Source organism: Podarcis liolepis, assembly GCF_965112155.1.
Source record: "Podarcis liolepis genome assembly, chromosome: 2".
Classification (NCBI taxonomy): domain Eukaryota; kingdom Metazoa; phylum Chordata; class Lepidosauria; order Squamata; family Lacertidae; genus Podarcis; species Podarcis liolepis.
This window is the reverse complement of record NC_139555.1, coordinates 75,271,064-75,283,259: the sequence shown is the minus strand read 5'-3', so window position 1 is coordinate 75,283,259 and position 12,196 is coordinate 75,271,064. Positions and strand designations below refer to the sequence as shown.

The following is a 12,196-nucleotide window of genomic DNA, read 5'->3' as shown; positions in this document are numbered from 1 at the left end:
CTGCATGTGGGTGGGTGTGAAATGGCAAAAGAAAAAGAAAGAAAGAGCAACAACCGATCGTTCAGTCTTGGGACGACAATACATACTTAGGCTCCAGTAACAACTGTCTGACCTTAAGGCATTTGAAGGAGGCATGTCCTTTGCACTAATATGACTTGCAGCTATTTATAGGCACATTATTTCAGGGCATGCTGGGAATACTTAGCGCAGGCATTGTTTAGCAGCTGCCACCGCTTTCCATCCTTTATTGTTGTCTCTGGAGTCCCTCCTCTTTGGCTCGTTTGCATCCATGGATGGCTGCCGTTGTTTTAGTTGAAGCATTTAAACTGCTGCAAAAAGAAGAGAAAGCAGTGTATTCATTTCTGTGAGCCACTGGGAGAGCCCACAAAGTCTTAAGACGCAGAAGATGAAAAGAAGAAATCGCCCCATAGCCTAAATCTTCATCTGACCATTTCAGCAGTTCCTTCTGTTTTTGTTGTTGTTTAGTCGTTTAGTCGTGTCCGACTCTTTGTGACCCCATGGACCAGAGCACGCCAGGCACCAGGCACTCCTGTCTTCCGCTGCCTCCCGCAGTTTGGTCAAACTCATGCTGGTAGCTTCAAGAACACTATCCAACCATCTCGTCCTCTGTCGTCCCCTTCTCCTTGTGCCTTCTGCTACCAGCCCCCAATCTTATAATAATACATTGCATTTCATCCTCTCTCTTCTTAGGTGGCAAAAAGTGGCATAGCCCAGAGCAATTCGACTCAGCGGGCTGAGACTCAGGTGACCAAGACGGTTGTCATTATGATCCTGGCCTTTCTTCTCAGCTGGGTGCCTTATGCTGCCTTTGCCCTGACCAGAGTGGTGAATCCAGAAGTGATCCTGGGTCCCCAAATCCAGAGCATCCCTATGTATATGGCTAAAACAGGCACCGTATACAATCCAGTCATTTACATATGTCTGAATAAGCAGGTAAATCTCTTAGTCTACCTTGCAGTGTTGCAAATTACGCATGGGTGCTTTGTAGTTTATCTAGGAAGAATAATATGACCTTGTTGTGATTGGCTTAAAGGCAAAATGTTCTGGATTATGGCACTGATTATATTCACCAAGTCAGTTAATAGCTCATGCCCTGCTTTTCCTAGTTGTTGTTGCTGCTGGTATCCGTCTGTCTCAAGGGACAATGGAGTGTGCCTCGAGGGATGAAGTCAAACCGCTGGGCTAGCAACACCGGTGACCTCCCCAGGGTGCAAGTCTGAGCAGTGTGTATGGAGGTCCTGGGCTGCCCAGATGACAAGAACTCCCTCCGGGCCTCACTGACATGATCCAAAGAAAAGCAGAGCAATACGTTTGGCACCAGCTTGGCCGCAGGAGTTGCTGGAAGGAGGGCATACAAGGCACCATCCAACCATCTTAGGGACTCCACTCCAGATTTGTGTAGGGTGTACTTCTTAGCCTTTTCTTCTCCCGAAGATATCCCGCAAGGGAGAGCAGCACCAAAGTGACCTCCCTGGAGTGTAAACTACCCCAGAAGGAGCACAATATGTCCCCCACCAGAGGTACTACCCCTTCCAAGCTGTAGAACAGAGATAATATCTGATGGCAATGACTTGCAAATTTGAAATGTGAATACATTTCTAGTAGGCCTCAGATGGTCTAGCCTGTTAAAACAGAATCATAATCAAGTTTATTTACATGCCCCTTTTATGAATAATGCTAAAAATGGCTCACAAGAACACTTAACTAATTGAGATTGCTTTAACGCTGCTTATCTGACCTCCTGGCTGGATTAGTAGCTCTCTAGCCATATTGCCACTGGGAAGCAGGATAACTTCAAGGAAGTTTATTGTATTTCTGTCCTTAGCAAAGTGTACCGATGCCAAGATGAAGCATTCAGTTTAAAAGATGTGCTTGTGAGAACATTAAGAAAGAATAGAGAAGGTGCAAGATTGCCATTGAACCAGATTTAAAGCTGCCCTACTGATAATATCTGCCAAAAGCCTTCTTTTCTTTTATTAAAGTAGCCTCAATTGTAGCCAGTTGTTCAGCTGCATACAGTCACATGCTATAAAATACAATTTAGAGGATATAAAAATAATAACAATGCTGGCATTTCTTCTCTACTTCTGTGAGAGGGGGCAGTCCTGGAGAACTCTTCATGATCACATTATTATCTATGTTGGGTGAACTGATATAGTAGCTTTATGGCTCTGAATCAAGACTATGTTTTAAAACTGCTGCAGTGGAAGTATCTAAGGCTCTGCTTCTGTCTTCTCCCTCCCTTCCTTTCAGTATCGAGAAAAAGTTGTGACCTCCTTAGCATGCCTACAGAAGTGTTCAATCATTAAGTACAGTAGGTCAAGAACTGTGGCTACAGCTCTGAAGAGACTGCAAGGGAACCAGGTCAGCTGCAACACGAACAGGGTAGCCCCTGAGGGTGGACTGAATATCAGCAAGAACCTCCTCCTGCCAAACATAAACTACTGTAGTGACGAATCCTTCTCTGAATAGCCTCGTATGCCACTGTTTGTTCTGCTGCTAGTATCTGGCACAAGAAGTGGCTCTCTATCTTCACTGACCCACACTAGGATGGGTACCACATGTGGATAACAATTAACACTTGGGTGGAAGGTGGAGTTGCGCTATAGCAAAAATGGAAGTCACTGCCAAGACCGGTCATTCTACAGGACACAGCTGCAATTGAAAACTTGATCGCACTGAGTTTTTCTGTTGATTGACTGGATGCTCTGTTTGCAGTGTAATAGTGGAGAAGCATGCAAACGTTTTCGTTCAGTATTGCTGCAGTTAGATAACTGTACACCAGAGTAGCAAGGTGTAGTTTCCCTACTCCTGGCCGCCACATATCTGGAAGTTGCTGAAAACTGGTAGTGAAGAGTATGGAATATTGCTCTTTCAGAACATCTAACTTATCATCCCAGAATAATAGAAGGCATGGCAAAGCACAATGAATTTGATAACATTTGGCTTCCCTTTGTAAGTTTTATTCATAGGTCAAGTGCAACTCGTGTTTCTCTGTAAAAATGACTGATATCTTGCTGCATTGTGACTGCAGGTCATGTTTTTGCTAACAATGTTGCATCTTCAATCACTGATCCTGTGTTACCTGTTTTATTGTTTCTGTTAAAACCAATAATATATATATATATATATATATAAACACAGCATGACATATTTTGGCTCAAAGGGATTTAGATGATGTTCTCATGGCAAGGTTATTCTACGAGTCAGAAGTGTCCAGAATGACAAGTGGGCAGAGGGCAACCTGATCCCTTTGGATCGCCAAAGCTAGCAAGCCGCCTCCTCTTTCCACACAATGAAGCTCTGGCTTTAGAGTGCATTATTCCATGTTGCATTGTGTCACACGAGGCTATTTTGAGCTGGAAGATGTTGAGACCATATTTGGGAAAGTCTTGCACGGCAGGACAGAGCTGAAGGTCAGTGATGACAAAAGCCTTCCAATAAAGGCAGTTTCCCAATTGCAAATGGAAGCAGGAACACAAACCCGTTTGATTCCTCTACTGGCACTCACTTCAAAAAATGCTATTCAGTGTCACCATTAAATTTTAAAGACCTTAGAAAATATTCAACTGATTGGAGGGGAAAAGGAGGATTTTGCCTATATGTGTAGTTAGCTTGTTAACAGCTGGGTTCTCTGTCTCCAGCTTGAATGGAATTCTAGCAAACTCCATCACCATTTTATTACCCATGCCACCTTTTTTTTTTGTGGGACGCAGGTGGCGCTGTGGGTTAAACCACAGAGTCTAGGACTTGCCGATCAGAAGGTCGGCGGTTCAAATCCCTGTGACGGGGTGAGCTCCCGTTGCTTGGTCCCTGCTCCTGCCAACCTAGCAGTTCGAAAGCACGTCAAAGTGCAAGTAGATAAATAGGTACCACTATGGCGGGAGGGTAAACGCCGTTTCCATGTGCTGTTCTGGTTCGCCAGAAGCGGCTTAGTCATGCTGGCCACATGACCCGGAAGCTGTACGCTGGCTCCCTCGGCCAATAAAGCGAGATGAGCGCCGCAACCCCAGAGTCGGCCACTACTGGACCTAATGGTCAGGGGTCCCTTTACCTTTACCTACCTATTTTTTAAATCGCAGAATTTAAAAATGGCCCAGCACATGTACAAATGAAGAATATACAGTAAGAGAAAGAAGAGCAGAAAACACAGGATTTGAAATGTACAGCTTAATATGTTACTATTTAGTGTAATAAGAGAGTACTAGCTGAGCAATTTATAGCACAAAGACAGCTACCACCTAATGCATATAGTTTGCAAATAATAAAAAATAATTAGTAATTAAATGATAGAAAAATATCAGCCTAGGTGCTATTCATCATGATTAGGGGTTATGTTATGGATGGGGAAACTGCCCCTGCAGATGCTGTTACTCCAACTCCCATCATCCCTGACCATTGGCCATGCTGGCTGGCACCAAAAGGAGCTGACTCACTAACATCTGGAGGGCTGTAGGTTCGAAGTCTCTGGTCCTTTTGTGACACAAGGGAAGGAGAAAGTTTGTAAGCTTGAGGCACATTCATGTAATGCAGGCCAATGATCACACATGATGGTGTTGCAGCTCACCTTCATCTGGAGGGCAGTAAGTTAACAATCTTCAATATACGGTAATTCCAGATCACAGCATTACATCTGAATTAAGCCAGCTATCTCAAAGCTCAGTTGAGAACAATGAAGTGGTCATATGTACATAAGTTTATTTCTGTCACAGGAGTGGGACATCCCTTAAAAGTGTAGAATTCTAGAACCCTACTTAGTGTCATTCAGCTAAAGCATGGGTAGGCAACCTAAGGCCGGATCCGGCCCAATCGCCTTCTAAATCCAGCCTGTGGACAGTCCAGGAATCAACCTGTTTTTACATGAGTAGAATGTGTGCTTTTATTTAAAATGCATCTCTGGGTTATTTGTGGGGCATAGGAATTTGTTCATGTTTTTTTCTTTCCAAAATATAGTCTGCCCCCCCCCCCACAAGGTCTGAGGGACAGTGGACTGGCCCCCTGCTGAAAAAGTTTGCTGACCCCTGAGCTAAAGGGTGGAATTTGGCTTTGTCCTAAGATTATTAGGAGTCAACATGGTGTCTGAAGATCCCATAAAGCAGTGATTACTATGTATAGTCACTTCAGGGGCAAATAGGATCTATACGGCTGAGGTATTGTTTAGGGGCATTTGTTGCTGTCATTGATATTCATTTTTAGACCTTTATTTTTTAGCTCTTATCATGACATATGGAAATATGGATTTTGTTGTGTACTTTTTGATGTGCTTTATTATGACTACTTCTGTAATTGTGTAAATTTTTTCATCTTGTTAGCTGCCTTGAGCATTGGTTTAACTATGGAAATGTGGCATACAAACGACAGAAAGAAATGAAAGGCAGTATTATATAGCTTTGTCCCTAAATGGCTCCTCTGTTTATGTAAGGGAGGGGGTTGTTAAACTTTCTGCTAAACTCTCCTTCCATATATTCCTTTGTTCCCACTAGACCTTCAAACCACAGATTTTCAGGAGTGGATTGAGGAAAGCCCTATTTATTCCTGAGTTGGGAACCAAGCCTGCCTTAGATTACATGCTACAAGTAATCAAACCTTTTTTATTATATTTCAGAGATAAAAGGTAGTTCATACTTAGTTGCCAAGACTTTCCACCAGAAATTCTGATATTCCCATTTTAAGTTGGATGGCATTGCTCATATGCTGAAGGCACCACCTTCTGGACAAATGGCATTATAGCAACACACAGCCTGCTTATAGCTCATGCACATCTCTAGGGAATAGAGGCTATTCTATTTAAATGTTTACTCAACTTATTGTTGGTATAGTCTTCCATATTGAGCAGTAGCAAGGGGCTCTCATACTGGAGATTAATTCTGTAGGCTCAATAGTTGTTTTAGTAACTTGGGGGCACTAGACACTGTGTAAAACCAAATTGTTAACTACAGGCCAAAAGGGCGTGAAACGTGAGAAGTACAAATTGACAATTCCACATGAAGGTTAAATGAATAGTGACATTCACAACATCATTGTGTACACATCATTGTGTACACTGCACTTGTGTACTTTTATATTTCATAAATAATTGTCACACTACAGCAGTTTTGGTCCAACTGTTTACATTTTCAATAAAAATAGAAAAGGGACAAATGTGTTCTCAAAAAGTAGCAACAACTTTTGTCAGTATATTCCATGACAAAGGTTCCTTTTTCAGGCTCCACCTTAAAATTCCAAGTACCAAACATATACAAAATAGGTGAGGAAAAGAATAGTTAATTTGGATATGCAAAATAAAAAAGGGGGTAAATTTTTGGAACTGCTGAAAGATGGGAAGGGAAGTAGAAATGTGATATGCGGTAATTGTTTAATTTTTTGTTGTTGAAATGTTTGTAATAAATGAAAATTATAAACATATATGAAAAAATAAAATTCCAAGTGCCATATAGTAGCTGAAGCAGTTTGGACACACAAGCAGCCTGGTAGTGCCTTCGTAGCATCTTGAAATGTTCTGAAATGCACTGAGCTGTCATAAAGCTTAGCTGGCACTTGTTGAGAGTATGTTTGTCCTTCTTGCATTCTCTCATTTCTTGGCCTCCCTCTCTGTATGCTTTTATATGTGATACATGTACATAACTGTCAACGGAGTGGTAACAGTTCATGAATCAGATGAAGTCAATTATACAAGAGCTTCAGCTTTTAAGGTGCTACATTGTTTTTGCTGTAGCACACTGATACAGCTACCCTTTAGGACGTTGTTACCATGTGAAATTCATCACTCCTAGCTCTTCCCACCAACTGCACAAGGTCCCAAGAAGCTATGAAAATTCTTTCACTACCATGTGTGTAACTGGGCTCCCCTATCGCAATGGTTTTGTAGGGCTCAGGATTTCCACTTCCCCAGTCTCCTGGCAGCTTGCAACCCTTTGTGCTAAGGCTAAGCCCTGCACTGCCTGAGGTTTTCTCCCCCCCCCCCCGTTTTGCTCCACCCCCTCCAATTTCCCATGGCATACCCCACAATATGGAGCAACCCCTGAGCAATTTTAATACGGGAAAATAAAGTGGGACACTTTCCCCCCAAAGGAATAAAATCACCTTCAGAAGGTGTAATCTCTTGTAGGGTGAAAAGAGAAAGCACGGCATCCACACATTACACTCAGTTTTATTTATACAAAACGCCTTGAGTGAAAAGATGAAAACAACTGCTAGTCAATTGCCAAGCAAGTCAGTCCCTTTTGCCATCTGGAGGCAAGCTGGTTACTTGGCATTCTTAGCGTTGTTGGCCCGCATTTTCTTCAGCCCTTTCTTGTTGTGTTTCTTTGCAAAACGCATGTTCCGCAGGAACTTGGGATCAACCTAGAAAAGGGGGGGGGGGGAGGAGAGATATAATTTGTTTAGCAACTCATATAGCTGGGTACAAGTCCTAGTATTTACTGTGGGACAACTGACCGAGGTCTAATACTATTGCACAGTCCTGTTCTTCAATAAAGCAGCCCTTTGGCCACGTCAGGCTCACCAACCTGCTCTGTCTGGCTCAAACCTGCCGGCTTTTCCAGTAGTCTTATACATCTCTGTCTCTGAAATCATGTTATGGTACTGTGATCAACCACATAAAGAACCATGGTGATGGCCATAATTTAAGCTGGCAAACAAAAAGCTAAGTTTCAAAACAAAATGTAGGTGAGCAGCTCATCTAGCAAGAAGGGCAAATAAGAACCTATCTCCTATATAGGCATATGTTCACAAACTCTAGACAGCAGACAATACTTGCTTCAAGAGAGGCATTAGAAAAGCACTGTTCCAGGTTCTAAAAACTGCCAAGCAGGTTAGTTTCCAACATTTGTGAGCAATGAAGAAACAACATTTAGGAGTGTTATCAGGCTGGTTCTTTCACCGTGAGAAGACCCCCTTTCCACTGCACCAAGAGACTATTCTGTATCACTCATTTCTATCCAAATAAGAAAAGGATATAACAAAACACCAGTAATATTCAAACTCAGATCCCCTTTGCACTATACATTTAAAGCAATCATCATACCACTTTATGTAGTCATGGCTTTCCCCAAAGATTCCTGGGAAGAGGTATTGATTGTTAAACCACTCTGAGATCTGTAGCTCTGTGAGGTGAACAGGTGTCTCCCAGCAACTCTTAGCACTTAGGAAACCACATTTCCCAGGAGTCTTTGGGGGAAAACATGACTATTCAAAGTGGTATGATACTAATTTAAAAGTATAGTGCAGATGGAGCCTCAAGTGTACAAAGTGCAGGTTGCATTTTGCAAGATTCACTGAATATGACACAGACTTTATTTATCTATTTACATAATTTACAGTGTTCTCAATTCTGCAGTGAGGAACATCATAATGAAAATAGAGAAAAACAATATACCACAATTGCAAAATCATACAAAAGGACCAATAAATAACTAAATGAGTCTATCATAAATCAATCAAGCAAAATTATAACATAAAATTTCCAAATAAAGTGACACTTAATGTCATTCTCTGTTATCATACAATCTTAGCATGCAAGGCCTCTACAAGCCCACTAGTAATGGGTGAAAGCAGTTGCTGATGAGGAAAAATGCACTTACCCCCTTCAGAGATTCATATCTATTTGATCTGGGTTTCTTAATGCCATTTCTGTGCCACTTGCGAGCTGTTAAGGGATACCATTTTCACATTAAGGATAAAGGCTGTTGATATTGTCCATCACCCTTTGCCAGCTTGGTGCCCTTCATATATTTTGGGCTACAACTCCCACCAGCTCCAGTGAGCATGACCATTCCAGGCTAGCTTTATCTGCCTCTGTCACACATGTGGGTTTTTAAAGTCCTGTGAGCTAGTGCAAAAGTCCCTAGTTAAAATCCTGAATCTGGGCAGTCCCTAGTAAGCACCAGTTTTGGCTATCTATCAAGGATGGCCAAAATTGGTGGGCTCTTGATACGTGAAGCACTCAAATGTTCATACAAACAAATGCTATTGGATCTTATTTTCAAAGATATGCTTTCTCTGTATAACTTTCCCTTTGAGTCATGAGAGTGTATTGGGAGGCAGGAAATGTCAACATACTGTCAAATGTTCTCTGTTGCCACCTTACAAATACCATCCTGGCAGCACTCTTAAAAGGTGCATTCCTGCCTACTTTTTATTTGAAATCTGTTTTAAATGAATGGGTGTCACTCCAATGTGTATGCAGTTAGGACTAAACTGTAAATCTTCTATTCTTTCCCCAACTTCTGACAACACCTACATTGAATTAAATCCACAAGCACAGTGGCCAATGACGTCCATGCTCTTCTATTATTCCAAATGGATACTACCCATGTAATATTATTAGTGAGAGAAAAACATGCTTGCCTACCACTGTTGGAGACCATTACATTCAAGGATGGTTTCCAAATGAGGATCATCTGGAAGCCCTGAAAGAGCTAAACTGGGGATTATTCTCGCTATGCTATGATCAGCACCAGAAAAGTGGGCAATTTTGGGGCCAGGCATTGACATTTACAATCGCCATGGCAAGGATAAAGCTGTTGCATGATCAGCTTTCTTTCATCAGTTGAAGATGGCAGACTCCCTGACTGACTTTCCTGAAAGAAAGTGGTTTTCTGAAGCTTCCTTGGGATGTGTTCACCTCCATCAAAGCAACAGGGGGGGGGGGAACCAGACAACAATTGCTTGGCTAGCAGGACCGGCCAAAACTTAAGAGTGCCCTATATGAGACTGTTTACCCACTACAATTTCAGTTAGAATGCAAAGTAAATATAGGATACAGATATTCAGTCTTATTAAACTTGAATCTAGATTTCATGTATATTAATGTTTGCTTATAGTTATTTTGGATCAGACCAGTTATTTCTGGCACACTATGCAAGTCAAAGAAAACATGATAGAGAAACAATGAATTATATTTCAGCGCCCAGTTATTTGGAATTATTAGTAAAGGGATGTGGATCCCCTCACTTATAAAACTGAAAGTTTAATCAACGTATCTGTTGTTTCAAGAGGTCAACTACAGTTACCATTACTTAAAACTCTTCTGCATGCTCAGAGCTGCTAACTACATGCCTCCAACTATACCTTGATAAACAATTACTGACCACTATTCACTCCCTGACCTCTATGCAAACTTACACTGGTTGTGTGTGGTGTGGTTCTTGGACTTGGCCATGGCTCAAACCTGTGAAAAAGAAGAAGAATCAGAAGTGTTCCTTTCAAACACAGAATAGCAGAAAGCCCCAAGCTCCTCAGGAACAAGTTTCTGTAGAAAAACTTTAAAACCAATGTCCATCTAACATCCTAAACACCTTTCCAAGATCTGCTTTGCTGAATCAGACCAAAAGGGCACCTAGTTCAGTATTATGCATCCATGCAGTTAAATGTCTCCGGGAAGTCATGAAGGCAACCAGACTCCACAGATACCTGGCAATTAATTGAGACTACAGCTGCCATCCAAAACACACCAGTAGGTTTGGTTGACCTCAGTGTAGACATGCACACCGTCACAGGTCTGTAGCCGCAGAAGATGGAGCTTGCACGGCACAAAATGCTGATATGATTTCTCCACGCATTCGTATAATCTCTAGTGGCCGCAATATCACATGTGATAGGGATTGTTACACAGGAGCGAACTTCATATAAACTTGGATGCTGGATCCAATATCCTGACAAGATACAAGGTCCAGACACCCCACAGGACAACCAAGCGGGACCCCGACCGTGCCAAGGGCGATACCGCGCGCCCTTCAGCTACCCTTTCTTCCCATCTTTTCATCCATCCATCCACCCACCCCACTCCACCTTTCAGACGCTCCAAGCTGATCTCATTCCCATCCCTCGGGCACAGAGCACGAAACGGCCTCTTAGGAAGGCGTCCCATCCCTCCTGCGCCGGCCATTCGCCGCTCTGGGGTATCCCTCGGGAAGGATGGAAGCGGATCGAGAGAGGGAAAGCTCACCTGAAGCTCCGCCACAGTTCAGACCAAAACCGGAAGAGAAGCGGCACTCGCAAGGCACTCTGGGAAGCCACAAAGCCCGGCCATAGACGCAGACCGGGCTGCGTTATTGTGTTTCCGACTGGAAACACGAGCCTCCGTTAAAGTGGTTCCGCAGGAGGACATCCTCACCTTCCGTTCCTTCCGCTGTTTATTTCCTTTTCTGAAATAAACAGTGGACGAGCTTTGGAAGGATTTTCGCGGAGTTGAATGTGTTCCGATTTGAGATAACAGGGCGTTCCGATAAAAAGTTTCGCTGCTTCTCTGGGCAGATTTCTTTCCTTATGGTTTATCATTGCCCTGTTGCCTGTCATAAGATCCACCGCAGCCCATTATAGTGTCAGATCAAGGGCGGAAAAGGCCATCTTTCTTTCTTTCTGTGGACAGAAACTGGTTTAACAGAGGCAGACCCACGATTGGAATCTCCCAGGGAAGGTTTTGCTCTGAACTTACACCTTTCAAAATTTTGCCTCCCCCGTCTAATAGTGGTGTTTTATTTTATTTTTCAATTTGAACGTTTTAAAATGCATTTGGGTAACCCTTTTCTTGTGATCAGGAAGGCATGCAGGCATTTGGCTCCTCGAGTTGACGTTTTAGGAAAGCTATCCGATACTGTAAATGTTGGCACGTTTCGAAAAACATTCCCCGACGTTGTATTTTGTATTTCAAATTTATGTCTGAAAGGAAGTCATTCTCGTTAACTCAGAGTACACAAATGTTGTGGTGGCGTTGTGGTGTTTATTCTCGCAGTAACCCTAAGCAATAATGCTAGTGAGTTGCTCAGTTCATTAAAGACTTGACTTTCCTGCAATGTTCCTTGTAATACCATTCAACAGCATAGTCCTGCAAGATTGTCAGTTTAAACAGCATATTCAGTTATTACTAGAACCGGTATGGTGTAATGCAGGGTCTGTAATGGTAAGCTTGAATGTGTGAAACACAGCTTTATATCCTGCCTCAGCTGTGATATTTATTGTGCCAACCTGAGGTCCATGTATTCTCTCACCTGGGGGCACTATTTGATCACAATAGTCAAGGGAGGCTGCTAAATTTTATAACTGGTTGGACATATTAATAGATTATTGTTTCTGATGTTCTGTTTTAGTGTGTGTGTGTGTGGGGGGGAGAACATCAGATCTGTATTAGCTTTTATTGATTCAGGGGGGCAACTGCCCCCCTTTGCTTTAAGCT

General features: G+C 42.5%; 1 protein-coding gene across 1 annotated transcript; it reads right to left on the bottom strand.

The window, feature by feature from the left end:
* Positions 1 to 7,155: 7,155 nt before the first annotated feature.
* On the bottom strand, positions 7,156 to 11,078 carry RPL29 (ribosomal protein L29). Its single transcript, XM_083488907.1, has 4 exons — positions 10,970 to 11,078; positions 10,147 to 10,192; positions 8,604 to 8,668; positions 7,156 to 7,365 (listed from the first exon to the last, which is right to left on the bottom strand). Exons 2-4 carry the CDS (start codon positions 10,181 to 10,183, stop codon positions 7,267 to 7,269), a joined length of 201 nt encoding a protein of 66 aa, XP_083345033.1. The 5' UTR covers positions 10,184 to 10,192; positions 10,970 to 11,078; the 3' UTR covers positions 7,156 to 7,266.
* Positions 11,079 to 12,196: the final 1,118 nt, after the last annotated feature.